This window comes from Gopherus flavomarginatus, chromosome 3 (genome assembly GCF_025201925.1).
Source record: "Gopherus flavomarginatus isolate rGopFla2 chromosome 3, rGopFla2.mat.asm, whole genome shotgun sequence".
NCBI classification, from domain to species: domain Eukaryota; kingdom Metazoa; phylum Chordata; order Testudines; family Testudinidae; genus Gopherus; species Gopherus flavomarginatus.
In genome coordinates this window covers 136285892-136306440 of record NC_066619.1, presented here as the reverse complement: position 1 = coordinate 136306440, position 20549 = coordinate 136285892, and the positions used below count along the sequence as shown (strand labels likewise).

The 20549-nt window shown below is 47.4% G+C and overlaps 1 protein-coding gene across 3 annotated transcripts in view; it reads left to right on the top strand.

Moving 5' to 3' along the window:
• The first annotated feature begins 1238 nt into the window (after positions 1 to 1238).
• TMOD1 (tropomodulin 1) overlaps positions 1239 to 20549 on the top strand; it is a 94173-nt gene continuing 74862 nt past the window's right edge. For all 3 annotated transcript variants that reach the window (XM_050948315.1, XM_050948317.1, XM_050948316.1), the window contains exons 1-2: positions 1239 to 1325; positions 17790 to 17960. In XM_050948315.1, the coding sequence (XP_050804272.1) occupies positions 17841 to 17960 (120 nt within the window). In that variant the 5' untranslated portion in view covers positions 1239 to 1325; positions 17790 to 17840. The remainder of the gene's footprint in view (positions 1326 to 17789; positions 17961 to 20549) is intronic.

The window sequence follows — 20549 nt, the reverse complement described above, 5'->3', positions numbered from 1 at the left end:
GGTGGTGGAACGGCTGTTGGGGGGATTGGGGTTGTGGGTGGATGGGCGGGATTAGTGCTGGGGAGGGGGTGGAAGGTAGATTGGGGTGGTTGGTGGGGTGGGGGTGGAAGGGCTGTTGGGAGGAGTGGGGTTGGGGGTGGAAGGGCGGGATTAGGGCTGGGGAGGGGGTGGAAGGTAGATTGGGGTGGTTGGGGGGGTTGGTGGTGGAAGGGCTGTTGGAGGGATTGGGGTTGGGGTTGGAAGGCGGGATTAGGGCTGGGGAGGGGGTGGAAGGTAGATTGGGGTGGTTGGTGGGGTTGGTGGTGGAACGGCTGTTGGAGGGATTGGGGTTGTGGGTGGATGGGCGGGATTAGTGCTGGGGAGGGGGTGGAAGGTAGATTGGGGTGGTTGGTGGGGTTGGTGGTGGAACGGCTGTTGGAGGGATTGGGGTTGGGGGTGGAAGGGCGGGATTAGTGCTGGGGAGGGGGTGGAAGGTAGATTGGGGTGGTTGGTGGGGTTGGGGGTGGAAGGGCTGTTGGAGGGATTGGGGTTGGGGGTGGAAGGGCGGGATTAGGGCTGGGGAGGGGGTGGAAGGTAGATTGGGGTGGTTGGTGGGGTTGGGGGTGGAAGGGCTGTTGGAGGGATTGGGGTTGGGGTTGGAAGGCGGGATTAGGGCTGGGGAGGGGGTGGAAGGTAGATTGGGGTGGTTGGTGGGGTTGGGGGTGGAAGGTCTGTTGGGGGCATTGGGGTGGGGTGGAAGGGCGGGATTAGGGCTAGGGAGGGGGTGAAAGGTAGATTGGGGTGGTTGGGGGATTAGGGATGGAAGGGCTGTTGGGGGGATTGGGGTTGTGGGTGGAAGGGCGGGATTAGTGCTGGGGAGGGGGTGGAAGGTAGATTGGGGTGGTTGGTGGGGTTGGGGGTGGAAGGGCTGTTGGAGGGATTGGGGTTGGGGTGGAAGGGCGGGATTAGGGCTGGGGAGGGGGTGGAAGGTAGATTGGGGTGGTTGGTGGGGTGGGGGTGGAAGGGCTGTTGGAGGGATTGGGGTTGGGGGTGGAAGGGCGGGATTAGGGCAGGGGCGGTCTGGGGTCTTGTTCACCCAATGCCCCCCGGGTCCCTGTAGCGCAGCCTCGGGCAGCGCCCGGCGGCCCCGCGTGGGGCTCGCCGCTCCCGGAGCCCGGCCCCCCGCTTGAGTGGCAGCCGTGGGAGGCTGCGGCGCGCCCGGCTTCGGAGCCGCCTCCCCGGCAGGACGCGGTGCAGGTCAGCGCATCTCGCAGCCCCCGGCAGGACGCGGCCGCCGCAGCCCGTGCGCCCCTGGCCCTGCGCCCTCGCCCCGCGCCCCGAGCCCGGTAAGCGCCGCGCCCGCGGGTCCCTCGCGGCCCCCAGCGCCCCGCGCCCCGGCTCCCCGCGGCCCCGGCCCATATCTGGGCAAAATATTCGGCTGTCACCAAGCGGGACCAGCGGCAGCAGCGGCTCTATAAATAGCGCCCGGCTGGCGCTGCGAGCGAGGCGCCGCTGCAGGGCCGCGCCGGGGGCTGGGCACAGGGGCTGGGAGCCGAGGAGCAGCCCGGGAACCACAAGCAGCGTCGGGGTCCTGCGCTTCCCTCCCAGGGCTGCACGGACTTGGGGGCGGGCGAGCGGGGGTGTCCCGCTCTGCCAGGGGCGTGGGGACTGTAGGGGATGGGGCCCTGGCCGCTGGGCACCGCTAGGCTGGATCCCATGGCTGGGTCATCTGTCCCAGTCCCATGCCTCCCCGAGATGCTTGAAAGGGACGTAGGAGACTCCCTGCAGTTCTGGGCTAGCCTGGCCCAGGGAGAATCTCCTCTGAGCCCCAAAGCAGACGGCTAGAGCCTTTAACAAGCTCTGGTTATTGGTTTACCTTTTACCACTGAATTTTACCAGTAAGTGCTCAAAGCTGTTCTGAACCCTGCTGAGCTCACACCCGCCCGACAGTTTATTTTCTATTTGTTTCACTTTGTATAACACATTGGATCCACAGCCCTGGCAAATTCCCTAAAGAATGAGCCTGACAACAATTTAATGAGGCACAAGTTAAATTAGACCGGCACTTGCAGAGAACCTGATAGCCACAGCTAAGAGGGACTTTCATGAACATTGGCATCCATTCCAAATATCCATGAAAGACACAGATCCCCAGCTCTGCCCTTCCTGTACATGAGGTGCCTAGTTTATTTGTTCCCCTATTTCTGTAAAGCGCAGCTGTTCACTGGACTTAATCTTTGCCTTTGATAAAATCCTCACTCCCAATCTTGATTCAGGGCTTGCTGCCTGTGGATAGTGTGATGTAGAACCCTATTCACATGACACATCCATTTTCAGCTCTTCCACCAAACTTTCCCAGGAATAGGATTCAGATCCACTCAATCAAAAAAATCATTCTGTTAAGATGATGTAATTTGTGAGCCTGTCCTTGTACTTTTGGTCATTGTGAGTGGTGTTTTGTTAGGAAATGGCTTGCAGAAAGAGGACTCTACTTCATGTTTAGTGTGTTGAAAGTGTTTATAAGTATACGGCACTAAGTGCCACATCTTTGGGAACGCTAGGAGCCAGGTCCTAATACCTCACAAAGTAGTGCATTGTGATTTATTACCCATTATTTCTTGAGCACTTGTTTTGATCCATTTCACAGTATTCATATCAAAGGCAGTTTGAATTAATTTTTCAAGTAAGGTGTCATGAATCACTGTGTTGCAATTACTGTATTCTCTGCTTCTGCTAAATTTGTAATTCCTTCCCCAAAAGCAATTCCTTGTGATTTATCCTTTGTAAATCCATTGCTGGTTTATTGTCCATGACTTCATTCTCTTCCAAGCACTTGCAGATTTTTTAACTCAATCTGTATTTCATTATTATAGTTTGAATTAATGATTTAGCTTAATTAAATATTATAGGCCAGATTTTCTATTCATTACACCAGTTTTATGCTGGTGCAATTCCTGTTATTTCATGGAGCTATGCTGGTATGGAACCAGTGTAACAGAATGGAGAATCGGGCCCTGTCCTTAATTACTTACAAGCTATTTTAGTACAAAGAATTTTAATTTTAGCTCTGCAGTTCACCTGTAATTAGAATGTGTGCTGCTGCAATGCCATAATCCGTGTTACTTTTCAGCTGAGATCAGACATAGCAGTAGGCGTTTAAGGACCCCAGTAATTAATCTCTGAGGTGCATTCGCTTCAATAGTTTCTATCTATACACATGTATCTTACATATATATATTCCATTTTAATGAAATGTGTTCCAGTGGGATGGGCCAGTTTGACAGCCCCTCTCTTAATCCAGAGAACAGGTATGGCCATTCAGCATTAATGTTCTGGGTTAGGTCCTCATCTGCTGTAGAGCCACTGTAGTCGACTGGCTTGGAGCAACACCAAGTTACACCAGCTGAGGATCTGCCTCTTTACCTTTGCAGTTCACTCCTATGATGCAGTTCTAGTCTGAGGAGTGACATCATCTTAGTGTGTAAACTTGGGCCTGTGTATATTCAGATTCCTGTACATGTATGTTCCTGGCTAACAAAAGCTTTTATCCTGTAACCCTTCTGCCAAGTGGTGTTGGCAGCAAGAAGAGCCAGGTTCAATAACTGGGGGGGAGAGGCTTAGCATTACAAAATAGAACCATCTTGAGCCCCCTCCCAGAAATCTGAGAAAACTAAACATCACCTCTGGATGCTTCTAAAGCTACATCTACTCTAGAGGCCGGGGTTCTGGGTCCCAGCTGGAACAGACATACTCTACTCCTGGGGGAATTCTGTGCCAACAAATAAAAAATAATGCACACAGTATTTTAATATTCTGCAAAATTCTGCATATTTGTCAAAATCACACAATATAAGCACAATATAAGTTTCAATTATTTTGGCAATTTATTTCGGAATACCTGTCAACAAGTATGTCTGCAGCAATACAAACAACAAAAAGATTCAGGAAGTGATTTTTGACAAATAGATTCCTTACTAGGTATATTAATACAGAACTCTGAATAATAGCTGCAGCACCTCTCCAGCAGAGTGCATTTTCTATGGGGGAGAAAAAATGTGCGGGGGACATGAATTCTGCATGTGTGTAGTGGTGCAGAATTGCCCCAGAAGTAATACGTGCACTAGGTCTCATTGAGCTACCGTGCTAAAAATAGTTGTGTAGCTGCAGCTGCAGCAGCAAGGTCTACAGCATGGGCTAGCCGCCCCAAGTACAAACCCGCCTGAATCTGATGGTTATGAACTCTGGGCAACTAGCCCATGCCACTGCTGCTTGTGCTACCATGGCTACACTACTATTGTTGGCGTGGTAGCTCAGCTGAGAGCTAGCATGAGTGTATCTATGCGAGCTGGGAATCGCATCCTTAGTTTGCAGTGTAGATAGTGTAAATGTAGATTAAGAGGCAATGCTGCCCCCTCACAAGCACTGAGTCGTGTATAACAAGTGAAAACTTTTAGTTAGAGGGAACACAGCATTAATTTGGGAAAACACCACAACAGCAGGGACAGCCCACAACATTTTGGCAGGGGAGCTCAAATGATGCCCCCATGCCCCCTCACTTGGGCCAAACATTTGAAAGTTCTCAATTCTGCATTCTTCCCTGTTCTACCCCTCTCATGATACTGCTCTGCTATCTACGCCAATAAAGGAGAACAAACAGCTTAAAATGCCTTGTTCAAAAATTTTAACACTTAACTTTCAAATGCCTGAACAGCAAATGTAACTTTTCTTGTCTGCATAGTAAACACTGGCATTTTTATCTGTTTGAATAATCAAAGTGGTGCTTTCTGTGCCGCCTTGGTTGCAGAGATTTGATCTGCTTCCTGAAGGTCCACAGTCTGGGCCAGCTCATGCTCTACTGAGATGGTTGCAAGGCCAACCAGCCTCTCCTGAGTCATTGTGTAGCATAGATGTGTTTTTATTAACTTCAGCTTGGAGAAGCTGCGTTCTCCACTGGCAACTGTTACAGGAAGTGTTAGAAGTATCCACAGAACAACAAAAAAATTTGGAAAGAGGATGGTCATCTTATGTGTGCACATATATTCCAGAACAGCCTTTGGAGCTGATCCTGCTGAAATATATCTTGAAAGGGCTTTCAGTTCATCACCTAAATCACTCGCATCAATATCGTGCACATGTCATCATGTGTCAACAGTGTCTCTAGTGCTCTGCATTGCTAGTGTAGGTCTTCTTCAGGCATAATGAGGAGTTTTGGAATATCATACAACATCCCAAATATACTGCTGCGTTCCTTGAGCTGCATGAAACGTTCTTCAGCTGACTGTATTGCACAATCTAGCACCTGGATAAAGAATTCAACTTTGAATTGTTGTTTGGGGTCTCTTATGGGAATATCCCGTTCCTCGTAATCAAAATGTCGTCTTCTTCAGTGACTCTTGTATTCTTGAATGGGTGGGAAAATAGCTTCAGTGTGAAGTTCCTCTGCCAACTTCTGTGCACTATTCAGAACATTTTGAAATCCCTCATCTGACCGGTAAGACTGTAGGTATGACTTTGCTTTGTCCAGTTGTTCCATTACTCCAGATATATCAAGGACAACACCTTGGAGTCTCTTGCATACAAGATTTATTTCAAACAGTATGTCATGCTACAAGACTAAGCCACACAGTAATGTGAAGTTATGTATGTTTCTAGTGATTCCATTTCCCTCTGCTACTGTTCTCCCACGAACAGTTCCTGTCATAGCATTATCCTCCATAATGGCAACTTATGGCATCATCTGTCTTCCCAATGTGGTGTTTGATAGGCTTTATCGCCTCCACTCGACTTTCCCATCATGTGGCACTCAGTGGTTTGAGCCTCAGAGAGGATGTTCCGAGATGTTGTTTCAAAATTTGCCATTGATGAGTTGATGCAGAGAAAAATACATGGGTGCTTTGAATTACATTAAAAAATTCAGCAGCCTCACTAGAAGCTGATGCTGCATCACTGACCACCAAGTTCAATGATTGAGAACTGCATGCGACAAAAAAAGCTCGAGGGTTTAACTCTCGGATCCGTGTCTGCACTCCTCTGTTCTTTCCTCTCATGTTGGCACCATTATCGTAGCCCTAACCTCTCATGTCAGCTATCACAATTCCCCTATCTTCCAGCTTTTTAAGAAGCACATTTGTCATACCAGCTCCTGTAGTATCATCAATGTCAACACATTCTAGAAAATGCTCTCGGACAGTCACCATTGCAGGGACATTTTCACTAGGTTCTGTTGTTGTTATAAAATGCACCATTAAAGTCATTCTTTTCCGAATGTCTGATGTCAGGTGTGCAGTTCAGAATAACAGAGTAATATCTTTCTGACTTCAGATCTGCCACAATCTTCTGTTTGACTTTTGTTGCCAGTAACTGTATGATCTCATTTTGAATTGTTTTTCCAAGGTCGTGGTGTGTGTACATTTCGTGGGTGGTGACTCTTCTTAGATGCTCCTGGAGTACAGCATCAAACTCTGCCATCAGCTCCACAATTTTAAGGAAGTTTCTATTGTTTGGCACATACAGCTGATCTGAAGTGCCATGCAGTGCTAGGTTTTGGGTAGCAAGCATTCTCACAATGCCAATGAGCCTTTTCGAAACATTTTGCCAGTAAAGAGACTCTGATGCAATCTTCTCTTGATGCTGATCACATATGGTGGCCTTTAACCTTAATCTCATCTCAAGCTCTTTCCACCTATGGAATGCTCTCTGGTGGTTTGCTGCCTTCTCTTGGTGTGCCAGATTTCTAGCCAGATTTTTCCAGTCCTTTGTTCCTGTAGAACCCAATGTGGCTGGAACATTAGACTGGAAGAGTTTGCTACAAAAACACTATGCAGCATTCTGGGTTTTTGAGTACATGCACCATGGCCTCTCCACTTTGTCACCATTGGGGATTTCACGCGAGTAATGTGTTGGATGGAAACTTCTGTTTTCATTGTCTTTGGGGAACATGAAGTTTTTCACTTGCTGTGGCCCAGGCAGTACAAGGAAGTCCCTCAGGCTACTTCTCAAGTGGGTCCACAGTCCTGGATCATCTAGATATAAGGAACTAAACTCAGCAGCAGCTGTTCCTTGCGCCTCCACCCACTCTTCTCTGATCTACACATTTCTTCAGGAATGTGCATAGTTACATCCATTGGAGATGGAGATATGGATGCTGCAGTAGCTGTCAGGTCACCTGCACTCTGACTAACTGGAAGATCAGGCATCTCTTCACCACTCGCATCCTCACTGGGGCTGGAAGGCTCACCGTGAACATTTGTGTCTCTGTATCTCAGGGTAGCTCCTTCCCGCTTAGACAGAAAAGCTTCCTTTGCTTTCTTGCTTTTTCTGAATGCTGCCCCAGAGGGGCGTTTTCTTCTTCCACTCATGACGGCTGTTCTGTGCCAGCTATAGTGGCTCTCAACACTCAGTTGAAGGGGACAAATAAGCGGGCTGGTAGCAGGGCCTGAGTGAGGGAAAATATCAGCGTCTTAAGGGCCAAGTGGCTCCTACTACTTCAGCTGACTGCCTGTTCTCCTCAGGTGGGTTCAGGGAAGCAGCAGGAAACAGGAAGCTCCCTGAGAAGCTGGTGTGAATTGGTCCAGGCTCCTTGGGGTGCTGGAGAGGTACATAATAGGTGCCTCCTCCTCTCTCTCCCTGCAGCTCCTGCTGCTTTCTGTTATTCCCTCTCACCTTTTCTCCTGCCTGCCTGTTATGTCTCTCGTGCCCTCCTTCCTCCAGCACAGCACTCCACCATCTCTGTGTGTCTAGAGCAGAGAGAATACATATGCACCAGCAGCAGACACAATTTTCTACACTCTGGGTCCTAGTGACGCCCCCTCCTCCCCACCTAAGTCTGGCACCTGAGGAAACCGCCTCAGTTCGTCTCATGGTAAGGCCAGCCCAGCACAACAGTGACCCGAAAGTACCTCCTGCTTAGTGACTAAGGTTCCAGTTAGGATGATTCCTTTAAATTAAGGCATAATAAATAAATTAGAATAGGCATATTAAGTATAGGTCTGGTGCCCTTTCCTCATACAATAATGATAACCTCATTTAATTACCCCTGCATGAAAGACTTAAGTGAATTTTAACCCCAAACAGCCAAATTGATTACTTTGGCAAAGCATGTGTGTCTGTCCAAATACGATCTGCTCCTGAGGTCTCTTCCCCCAGTTCCTCAATGGAAGGCAGGGGAGAGCTGAGTCAGACCTCTGCTTACACTGCTGTTAGAAGGGCAGACAAGAGCTGAAACGCTTCTGGGGAGCTGGAATCTGTTCTGGCCCAGGCATCGTACAAGAGGAAAGGAAGGTGCAGTGAGAGTCAGTGGGAGCCCTCCTTGGTTTTCATGCAGGGCTGGCAGTTAGGAAATGACCAGTGGATCTATAGTGGCTAGACTGCCCCTTTGGTTTCTTGCCAGTCTTGGAGCCCAGTCCAGGTGCAGTGTTCCCAGGGCATTCAGTGGGAGTTTCAAAGGGTCAGCAATGTCAGGATTGGTTTCACAACCTGACGGGGAATTTACTACAGTTGAGAGTCACTCACCCCATTTGAGCAGTGAGAAACCATAGAAATGTGAGCCTACTCAACTTTCCACAGCTCCAGCCATTGCATCTCCTGGGGGTCTAATGTTTGCTATGTTTTCATCGAGACTGCTGAAAAGGCAGCCACAGGTGTGCCAAAAACCCAGAGCACCGACACTCAGGAACCTCCAAGAGCTACTCTGCAAAGCAAAATGTACTCTGGAGCCTACCTGCTGAGCTAGCCATTGTCAAAGTACAACCCTGGCACCTTCCCAATGTAGCTGTGATGCAGTTAGCTCAGCCTGGGTACAGATCTCTTCCTGAGCAGCCTTCTCCATCCCCTCTGCCTCTGTGCTTGCAATATTTACACTCACCCGTCGCATTAGTTGGTTTTTGTAATTGGCGGGAGCTGAACTAGGAAGGTGCACAAAGACTGGCAGCAACAATGAGAGATTCAAGAGCATAAATTAATAGGGGCAGAAGATGAGTGTGTCTGCTCTTGAAATGAAAGGGATCAGACTCTGTCCTGACTTCCACCCTGGGTAATCCCACGTGCTCCTATATTGTCACACAAGGAAGTTTGGATAGGGCAGAATTTAGCTCTCCGTTCTGCAAAGGATGCGTTATTTAGTGGCATCTTTGCAGTGAATCTCTCTGTAGCTCTGTCTGTTTCAGCCTCCCGTGTGTTAGAGGCAGCAGTGTGGACTTGAGCAGAGAAGGGGTGTTTGGCACAGTCGCCGGGGTCCATATTTATCACTTGTTAAAAAGGTACTTTCCTTTCTGACTAAGAGAATGAAATCAGCCAGAAAACAAATCAGCGCACACATGTCAGAAAGCAGCCCCATAAAAGGACAGGTCTTAGGTATTTATTCTTGCTCTCCAGACCGAAGACTTGACACTTGGTAATAGTAACAAATATTCACGTCTCAGTAAGCATGCTTCATTTAAAGCTAGTGCCTGAGATTAACTGCGCATTGACTGGTCCACCGCATGAGTTGAGAGCATGGTCTAGGGCACTGATCATGGGACTGAGAGACAGGGAGCATAATTCTCCAGGGCCCTGCCCCTTGTGTCATTGTTAACACCTATGCAAACTGCGTGTAAATGGTCTCAGCTCAGAGTGGCTGCATTTTACACCCATCAGCACAGGTGTAAGGGACAACATGAGGTGCAAGGCAGGAAAGAAACATGATCAGAGAAGTCTATTTCTGAATATGCTTACACCAGTGTAAACTCTCTAGATTTCCTCCTGATTCAAACCAGTGCAAGTGAGATCAAGAAGGATCCTCCCGAGTTCTAGACCTGACACCTTCATTGATTTGCTGTAAGTCCTTGGGCAAGTCGCCTGGGCCCAAATTTTCTGAAGGATTCACTAAGGACCTGATCCAGTGTCTGCTGGAGTCAATGGGTGTCTTTCCCTGCCTATGTCTCCAGTGGGTAATAGATCAGCCCCTAATTCTGGGCACTTCTGCACGAGACACCGAGGTCCTGGTGTTCCCAAAATGCGGAGTGCTCACAACTCTAACAGAAGTCATTGGGATCTGTGAGAGATCAGGCTTCCTGGGATCCAGGATCTCAGGGTCCAAAATTAGAACATTTAAGGCCCTAATCTCTCTGTCTCTTCACTGTAACCCCCTGCCCTCTCAGGTTGTGCCTTAGATATAACCCCAGCCCATGCAATTAACACTAAATGTCGTCACAGAATGTTTGGTTATCATTAACTTTTAATGATTGGGCACCTACTGTGTATCCAATGTATCTCTTGTTTATCTCGCAAATCATACTACGGGCCAAAGAAAAAACAAAAATGTTTGCAGCAGCTGCAAAGAGGGTGATTTATGTGAAGTTTATATAATTTAAAAATAATGGTTCTGACTTATGACTCAGATTTTACTTAACTCCTGCAAAAGGATCATATAAATCAAAACACTGCACACTCCCATGAGGGATGGTCCTAGAGCTAGGGCAATCCAGAGCAAGCCTTGCGCAACCTACTAGTGAAATTTAAAAACAAGGCTGAATTTATAATGTAGAGCATTTTGCTGCACTTCTCTCTGAAAGTTGGCAGCTTGACTTAGTCAACTGATGTCACATTAGGGAAAAAACTCCCTTGTTTGCTTCTCCACCTGTAAACCTGGGAGATATTTTCCTATAGATTTTTGGCTTTTGTCAGGCAAGCATTTATTTGTCTCCTTATATTTCCAATCTGGAGTTGTAGCTCACACTGCTCTGATCTGTTTACCTGTTGCTTTAGTATGTAATCAGTGATTGCCATGGCTCTGGCAATAATAATACCTAGCACTTACATAGCTTGTCTGATCACCACATTGCAAAATGCTTTACAAAGGTAAAGATTCAAACAGAATCTTTATCTCCATTTTACAGATGGGGAAACTGAGGCATAGGGTGACTATAACAGCTCTCATATGGCCTATGGATATCTGTGCTTCTCCTGGTTCATGTCACCTTCTTTACCACAGCAAACACTGAAATCTGCATGGTAGCTCGGATTGATAGTCAGCTTTATCAGGGGGACAGCTGTATGAGTACTTCATTTAGGCTAAGATTAGGCATGATTGATCAATTACACAGCAGCAGAAAGAAGCCTGCTAAGAGGAGGTGTTTACAGTCTCAAGGTCACAACTCTTTGTTTCCTCTTGGCACTTTCGTGTAACTAGAATCCAGATGACCTCTGAATGGTATATGTGCTGCTGTTCTGTAGTGATGTACAGCGTGAGACCACCAGGGAGTGAAAAGGAACGGGGCTGGTTACCAAGCATGAGAGAAAATTGTCAGTACTATAATGAAGCGTCTTCAAGGGCTATAAATCATTCATGGTTCTGAGGGTCATTTTGTGTTTAAATTTGTATGACCGTGTGCTCTTGTGTGTGATCAAAAACAATTCTTAAACACAAAACCAGCCAAGGGATTTAAATGTAAAATATTTAATCAATGTTGGGTTATAGCTGAGATTTCAAAGGTGCAACAGTCTGGGAATTCAGAGTTAGGGTTCCAATAACTGCCTGAGCTTGGCTACCTTCAGAATACATTGCAAAGGCAGAGCAAGATGGAATGGTGGAAATTGAAGCTACTCCGATTCAGACTGGAAATAAGGTGCAACTGTTTAACTGACGGTAATTAACCAGTGGAACAACTCATATGAGGGCATGGGAGATTCTCCATCACTTGGAGTCATTAAATCCAGCTGAAGTCTCTTTGTCAAAGAAATGCTCTAGCTCCATCAGAAATTATCAATTTGATACAGGAATTCCTGAGTAAAATTCTCTGGTGTTTGTTATGTGAGAGGTCATTGAGGGAGGAGTATGTTTGAATTTCCTGACATTTGTGCATTTACAGCCACATCCATAGTATGGCACTAGTGTGGTTAATTCTTTTTGTGATTAAAACATGTGAGTAGGGTGAGCAGACGTCTTGATAAAATCGGGACCATCCTGCTATTTAGGTGTTTGTCCCGCGTCCGACTGATCTTTTGTTGGGATTCAATTTTTTAAAATGTTTATTTATTTATTAATTTTGCTTCACTGGCAGCACTCTTTTTTTTTTCGCTCCGCCAGCGGACCCCCATGTGTCCTGATATTTTCTCCCTCTCATCTGGTCACCCTACATGTGAGTGAAGTTAGCGGGCTCCTCGCTGGATGCCCTTGGGACCAGTTGCCGTTCGGGCTGACTCTGTCAGTGCCCTGGCTGGTGGTTTAGTGCGGGCGGGGGTGGGCAGGGGCTGCAAAGGGGAGATTCGCAGAAGGTGGGTGCCTTGCACTGTTGGGAAATCGCACTGGCTCTGGTGGAGAGTAGACTGATCAGCTCCTCTGGGCTAGTGAGGAGGGGGGTGCTTGGAAAGGGGAACTTGCCACAGAAAGGGGTGGAGGACAGGGTGAAGACTGCTCCACCTCAGAGATGACTGACCACAGATTGGTCAGCCAGACCTCACAGCCCTGAAGCTGCATGGCCCAGTGGGAAAGCAGTGTCCCAAGAGGAGGGGCTGGAGATGGACCATGGACCCTAACTGAAGACAGTAGAGCAGCTGATCAACGAAGCCCCCAGGGCTGGCCCCAGACAGACGGCTTAAGAGACAGGGCACCTTTGCCTTTCTTTTCTCTTCCTTTGACCCCCTCTCACAAGGAAAGCAAGGGAAAGGGACCTTTTTTGTCTTTGGGTGGAGAACCCTTTGTGTGCTACAAACAGGGAGGTCATTATAAATAACTTGAATTGGGGACTGTAAGCGAGCAGACTCACGCTGTGGCGCCTCCTGCTGGTGTTCTAGGGAATTAGCGTCCAGGGCGCCCTCTGCTGGCTGGTGATCCACATTTCTGCTTGCTGTTGGCCCCCCGTGTCCCTCCCAGGACCCAGTGCCCCTTTTACCTGGGGTGCTGCTCCCTGGCAGTAACCTCTTTCTCTCAGGGTCTCCCCCTCCCAGGGGAACCTCCACCCACTATCCCCACCTCGCCTCAGTATCAGGCTACTGCCACTCACTGTCTAGGCCCCCGCCCTGGGGCAGACTGCAGGATCAGCCACTCATCACTGGCAAGGTTGGGTTTGGACCTGCTGCCTTTGCCTACCCTTGAGCCGCCCTCTGCAACACCCAGTACCTGTTGGCCCAATGTTAGGCCTCAGCCTGGGGCTTTTCAGGCTGGAGTTCCCCAGCTCCTCTGCCCTTCCCCAGCCCTGCTCCACTCAGGTACCCTATGTCCAGCTCCCTGCAGCCAGGCCCTTCTCCCTCTACAGGCAGAGGGAGACTGCTGAACTCCTGGCTCCCAGCCTCTTTATACAGGCCAGCTGTGGCCTCATTGGGGCGTGGCCCAGCTGCAGCTGCTTCCCCAATCAGCCCAGCTTTTAGAGCTGCAGCCCTCTCCAGGGCTGTTTTTTAAACGCCTCAGGGCAGGAGCAGGTAACCACCCCACCACAGGGACTGTGGGGACACAGAAATGCCCTAGCCCCCCACAAGGCCCCTGCTGCATGTCTCACATTGGGCACCCACAATCCCCCATCACCTTAGCCAGTGTTGGCCATTTGTCCTAGGGATCGGAGAGGTGGTTTCCTGAGGAACAGGCTGTTGGCTCTCGCATGAGGCCATCTGGCTCCATTTAGGCGGTCTATCACCAAACCAAACCTCGTACTTCCCTGTTATACTGCTAGTGCCTCGGTCGTGTTCTCTACGGTCATAAACACTGGTCCTTCAATTCCACTACGCTAGCAAATACCTCAGTCGGCCGGGAGAGACTTCCACATGCATTGCTCGGCCTCTGGGGATAGCAGCTCGGGTGTTCACACCTGTCCTTGGCAGTCACAGCTGCAAACTTTGCTCTGTGCTGCAGGCCTCAGATCACTCCCTCGCGGATGCTTTTGAGACCTGTAGGAGTCTAACACCAAACTTTGGGACACGCTTTCCAGCAGCAACGTCCCAGGCTGCTGTCTGCAATCAAACCCTTCCCCCGCCTTTGTCTCCCTCTCAGCATGGGTGAGTTAAAGGTTAGATTGCTACAGAGTCACTTGCTTTGCTGGTCTCTGCCTGTTTTGTGCTAGGTGTGGAGCCACATCCTTTTGTTGTGGAGAGAGGAACTACATCAGAGTTAAGGTTGCAACCAACATAGGCATTGCCACCCAGGGTCAGTGCAGGCCAGCAGGCACACAAAGTGATTTTTGAACCATGATGCAGATGTCAGCGTATCAGATGAGCTCATTCAGTCTGTTTCTCTTTGGTTATTTTATTTTTGCACAGCACAAAACAGGACCCAACCCTGAGACATGCACAGTGCCCTCAGTTCATATTGACTCAGCACTTTCATAGAATCATAGAATCTTAGAAGAATAGGGTTGGAAGAGACCTCAGGAGGTCATCTAGTCCAACCCCCTGCTCAAAGCAGGACCAACACCCACTAAATCATCCCAGCCAGGGCTCTTTCAAGCTGGGCCTTAAAGACCTCTAAGGATGGAGATTCCACCACCTCCCTAGATAGCCCATTCCAGTGCTTCACCACCCTCCTAGTGAAAAAGTTTTTCCTAATATCCAACCTAAACCTCCCCCACTGCAACTTGAGACCGTTGCTGTTGCTTCTGTCATCTGCCACCACTGAGAACAGCCTAGATCCATCCTCTTTGGAACCCCACTTCAGATAGTTGAAGGCTGCTATCAAATCTCCTCTCACTCTTCTCTTCTGCAGACTAAATAACCCCAGATCCCTCAGCCTCTCCTCGTAAGTCATGTGCCCCAGCCCCCTAATCATTTTCGTTGCCCTCCAATGGACTCTCTCCAATTTGTCCACATCATTTCTGTAGTGGGAGGACCAAAACTGAACGCAATACTCCAGGTGTGGCTTCACCAGTGTCAAATAGAGGGGAATAATCACTTCCCTCGATCTGCTGGCAATGCTCCTACTAATACAGCTCAATATGCTGTTGGCCTTCTTGGCAACAAGGGCACATTGCTGACTCATATCCAGCTTCTCATCCACTATAATCCCCAGGTCCTTTTCTGCAGAACTGCTGCTTAGCCAGTCGGTCCCCAGTCTGTAGCGGTGCATGGGATTCTTCCATCCTAAATGCAGAACTCTGCACTTGTCCTTCTTGAACCTCATCAGATTTCTTTTGGCCCAATCCTCGAATTTGTCTAGGACACACTGCATCCTATCCTTACCCTCCAGTGTATCTACCTCTCCCCCCATCTTAGTGTCACCTGTGAACCTGCTGAGGGTGCAACTCATCCCCTCATCCAGATCATTAATAAAGATGTTGAACAAAACTGGCCCCAGGACCAATCCGTGGGGCGACTCCGCTTGATACCGGCTGCCAACTGGACATCGAGCCATTGATCACTACCCGTTGAGCCTGATGATCTAGCCAGCTTTCTATCCACCTTAGAGTCCATTCATCCAGCCCATATTTCTTTAACTTGCCGGCAGAAATACTGTGGGAGACCGTATCAAAAGCTTTGATAAAGTTAAGATATATCACATTCACCACTTTCCCATATCCACAGAGCCAGTTATCTCATCATAGAAGGCAATCAGGTTTGTCAGGCATGACTTGCCCTTGGTGAATCCATGCTGACTGTTCCTGATCACCTTCCTCTCCTCCAAGTGCTTCAAAATGGATTCCTTTGATACTTTGCAGAATTGGGCCCATCCAAACTAGACATGAACATTAAAATAACAATGAGAATCTCCTCCCATTCAGTCACCCCGAAAGCCTATCCCTTTCTCTGAAACCCAATGGAGAGGGTCTGCTTTGCAGCTGGCCCAGAAGGCTAACCAGTCTGGGCTTGGGAACAAGGGCCCTACATGAATGACAGACACCCTTCCACCCTCCCTGCTCAGCAGCACTCCCCTGGGTGAGAGATGTCTGAGCGCTAGTATATCAGTTGTTTAACACTGCAAATCTACTTAAGCAACATTGGTGATTAGGAGTATTGGAATCCAAAGCTGTTCCGTTGCGTCCAAGTGCCAGATCCAGAAAATGCAAATACAATTTGTGCTTCCTTCTCCGGACTCCCGGGTTATATTATTCCTGCCCTCGATATGCCTGGCCCCAATTTAGCAATTTAAAACAGACGAGTCCTGCTAGTGGCTCATCCCTACTGTATCAAGCCTGAGCTGATGTCGTCATGCCTGGAAAATAGTGACTGCTTTTAAATGGGATTGTGTAAAGAGTGCGATTCTGCAGTGGCAAAGGGCACGCAGACTTTGAGCAAAGGAAATGGATGTTATATTTGAATTATGATCACAAACATGGGAAGCAAAGTATTTGCTGGCTGCCTAAAACTTAATACCATGCTGTCAAATGTTGTATGTTTAATGTTCACTTTTGTGACCAGTGTAAAGGTTATTTTTCTAATCAGAACAGCAGTTGTGATACAGGAAGTTCTCAGTTAATGAAAATGTATAGGGGAAGTAAAATATACCCTAAAAGTGCATGATTGGCTGTGGATTGGTTTGGGAAAAGCTAGAGAAGTCTGGCTAGGGCTGTGCAGCACAAAAGAACTCAAGAGAAAGTGAAGAAGCTAAAATCAAAAAGGTAAAATGGTCATTTACGGAGATAGGGAAAAATTCCAGTTTAATGAAAAGGAGGCATATGAAACATATGGGCTCATACATTATCCTCTTCCAGATACTACAGAAGACAATGGCAAGAGAAGATCCCTGCCCCCCCACCCCTTGAAATTGATAGGATAGGTGATGTTTGTAATGTTTTTAAAGCCATCTAATTTCCATGGGACCTACGGGAAGGAACTTAAGTGCTTTGAAAACTTTATGTATCAAAAGCAAACTTTCCAGGTGAAAAATATAAGTAAATATATTTTTAGGTATGCCTGGGTGCATATATGTGTATGTGTTAGCTGTTATTTCAGGTTGTTATAATACCTTTTTAAATATCTAGAGTTTTAAAAGAACTACATCTTAACAGCTAAGTCTCCATTATTGGCTGTTTTGTTAATTCCATTTAAATGTATCAATTACTGCACTGAGAGGTGATAGCATCTCCTCTCTCTATATATGCATCATTATTTTATATTAAGTACATGAGAAAAAGCCTTGCTCATAATTGATTGACAAATCATATGGTCAGTTAGTTAGTTTCCATTGTTTACCTTCTCAGAGGTAAATAATATTAAAGTGTAGAACTACATTAACCAATCAGTTCACATATGCAGATAAGTACATCATGATGGCATGCATCATTTTAGCAAAGCTTACTGAACTTGGATTACTTCCTGAGTTACATATGCTGTGTATCTGCTTCCTGATTCTTCCAGACTTCTCTCTTCACCTCCCATTTAGAAAGTTAATTTAAAAGGAAAACTGCTGCACTTCTGAGACTCATGGCCTTAGTCCAGATTTTTAGAGATTCTGAATGGGTGCAGAAATGCACAGAGCACCAGCTTGCGCCACCCTGCTGATCTGGAGCATTGCTTTTCAGTAGGGCTGGCCACAGAGGAAAGTATTACTCGGTTTGAGTAAGGTTACCAGAATTAGATCCCATGGGGAGTTTTTGTTTTGGTGAAAGTAGTGATTTATTGTCCCTCCAGGAAAAAAATGTGGGCCAAGGTAAAATGTGGTCACTAGATTCTTCTCTGCGCAGTCATTGCTGATGTTCACCTTAACAGAAGTAAATTTCTAGTACGGCTCAGAATGCTGAGTCCTTCCCCGCAGCCTCACTGTGGGACTAGGACTCGGAATGTGAGCTCATGCTGCCCTTTTACTTGCTTCTTATACATCAGCAGTTACACATTTGAAGAATATCTTGCATTCCAATAGCAGTAGTGGTGTGAGCTCCATTTTCACGTTGCCCTTTTTTTTTTTATTTTAGGTCACCCTTCAGCATAAAACGTGAGAATTTAAAACCTGAGATTTCTCTGAAATGTCGTACAGACAGGAATTGGAGAAATACCGGGATCTGGATGAGGATAAGATCCTTAGTGCATTGACAGAAGAAGAACTCAGGACACTGGAGAATGAACTGGAAGAGCTAGACCCTGATGTAAGTAGATTTTAAATGACCTCTAAATGGCTAATTCTGAGTAACAGTGGCAAAAAGCTTTATATCTTTTGGGTGGATCTGTCAGTATTTACTTCTTTAATCTGCTAAACTCTCTGTCCATCTCCTGAAACTGTAGTTTATGTGGTCTGAATTCATGACTTTGTGTGTTCTTTTTATTTCATTTAATGAGTTATGTGAGAAATTTAATACCTAAGCAATGTAGTTGCTCCTCTGAAAAATGCAGGCCACTCATGCTGTTACACAAGGTCTTACTCCAGTTTCTCAGTGCTCCTGTGAATACAATGGCAGGCGAAGCCAAGCAAAATCTGGAACTGGAGCAGAGGTCTGCTAAAGAGCAGTGTTACTGAACCACCTCTTTTCTGCTGTGATGGGTGAAGTGCCAGCTTAGACTGAGGGCCAGAGTCTGCTAACTTTAGTGACGTTCTATAGTCTATGAGGTGCCACAGGATTCTTTGGTGCTTTTACAGATCCAGACTAACACAGCTACCCCTCTGATACTTTAGTGACATGGAGTAGTTTCGTATTATGCTAGCAGTCCCATTGAATTCAGTGGGATCACTCAGAGCCCTTATTCTGTGTAAGGATGGCAGAATTGGGCTGTACGTTTGCATCCTGTTTAAAAACCCTCCCAGCCCTGTCCCTGTCGGTAGAACTCATGCTCACAAGATCCAGATCCCAAAGAACCTATGGTATGTGTGCTGTCCCACTGACTTAGTTAGGTGATAATTCATTGTTCTTCCTGCAGCACTGCCTAGAACAGCAGCTGCTGCAGAATGCAAACAGGCCACTGCCACTGAGCCTGGGCAGAGAGTTCAGAACATCAGCCTCCCTGGGCAGAAGCACTCCTGCTGATCCCAGCTCCTCGGAGCCGGGCTCCAAGGAGATGGTGAATATTCCACCTACTCTGTATCAAGCTTTCCTGGAGATGGCACGGCGGACTTGGACCCTGATCCTGCAAACACGTACACACATGAGTAGCCCTGTAAGTTCATGGGAATTGCGCAGATGTATAAAAGACAGCAACTCACATGCATAAGCATTTGCAGGGTCCAGGTCTTAGTAAGGACTCACCAGTTTGCCTAGTTTCAAGAAAATATTTGCCTGCTGAGCACATGCTGTTCAGTGTTTCGATGGCGTAACTCTGGGCTGTCAAGCCTGTAGGGAGGACAGGGCTGGATTCCATATTTGTTTATAGTCCACAAGTTGGGATATCAGTTCAGAACCTCATAGTCCCCTCAATCCACAGTGGATCCCCCCTGCTGTCAAGGGGAAGTTACACACCGAACATAGGGAGAATCTGCCCTCTCATGTTTTTTATTTATTCGGTCCCTTATTGTCACATTCAGCATCATGCTGAGAGAATTTAGGCTCCCTTGAAGCCCTGCTACTGCTGCTCTTTATCCTTCTGCATAGCCTGCCCTCCTTTCTCTGCCCCTTCTCTCTCTGCATCTCCTCCTTTCTTTCCCCCACATTTCCTCCTTCCCGGCAGCAACTCCCACTTCTTCCAGGTTTCGCTCCCCCCCGTCACTTCCTCTCGCTGTGTCCATTTCTGTGTCTGGGAAATAGGAGTAATGATACTGACCTCCTTTGTGAAGCTCTTTGAGATCTATGGCCAAGAAGTGCTGTGCAAAAGCTAGGTGTTCCCTTTGCTCCCCTTCCATCCACTAACAGCATCAGCAATGGAATAGCTAACGTTAACACTGAAGTGTCATCCCTCGGCTTTAGAATGGGCAATGCGATGAGGGGAATAGGAACTGGGAGTTTGCCCTTTGGAGTCACTGTTCCAGGCTCTCTGCAGACTCTGGCAGATGTTGCTGCATGACTTGCACTTGATCCACATTTGGAAGCTAATCTCTGTGGGCATGAGGGCTAGAAACTTACTTCTGCGAATGAAAATGGAGATTCTGCAGAGACGGGTGCACTACACGAGTCCATGCCAATGTGATGCAGGAGACCCTCTATCAGTACTTTGCCAATGCAGGAACTGCAATGAGAATACATTGCTTGGACTCCAATGCAGTGCATAAGAATGTACAGTGGAATCTCAGTTTTACAAACACCAATTTTACAAACAACCTGTCTACAAGCCCTTTTTCCTGAGAGAAAATACAGTGATCACATAACAAAAGTGATGTCACTGAAGAACTAGTCAACATCCTTTCACATTCCAGTGCCTTCAGTGCACTGGAAATCGCTTTACCGAGGTCAGAAGGACAAGAAGAAGATGTCACGTTGCACCCACTGTTCTCTGGAGATGATCCATTTTATAAACTTTTTGATTTTATTAACTGCACAATCACCAATTAGCCTGTAAAACGGGGGTTCTACCGCAGGCTGACTGATTTGAGTCACCAGCTTCCTGACACAGTAGAACTCCTATTTTGATTATTTTTTCCCCATGGGGAACAACGGTTTGTATAACTGGTCGTTTGTAAGACTGGTGTTCATCAAGTCGAGGTTCTAGTATGTGGAGTAATGCGTGAGGCGGGGCTGCAGGAGGGAATAGGAATGACTCTGTCAGATCATGGGTTCTGTCGTGTACCTCACCCATGTGACATTCACGGTAGC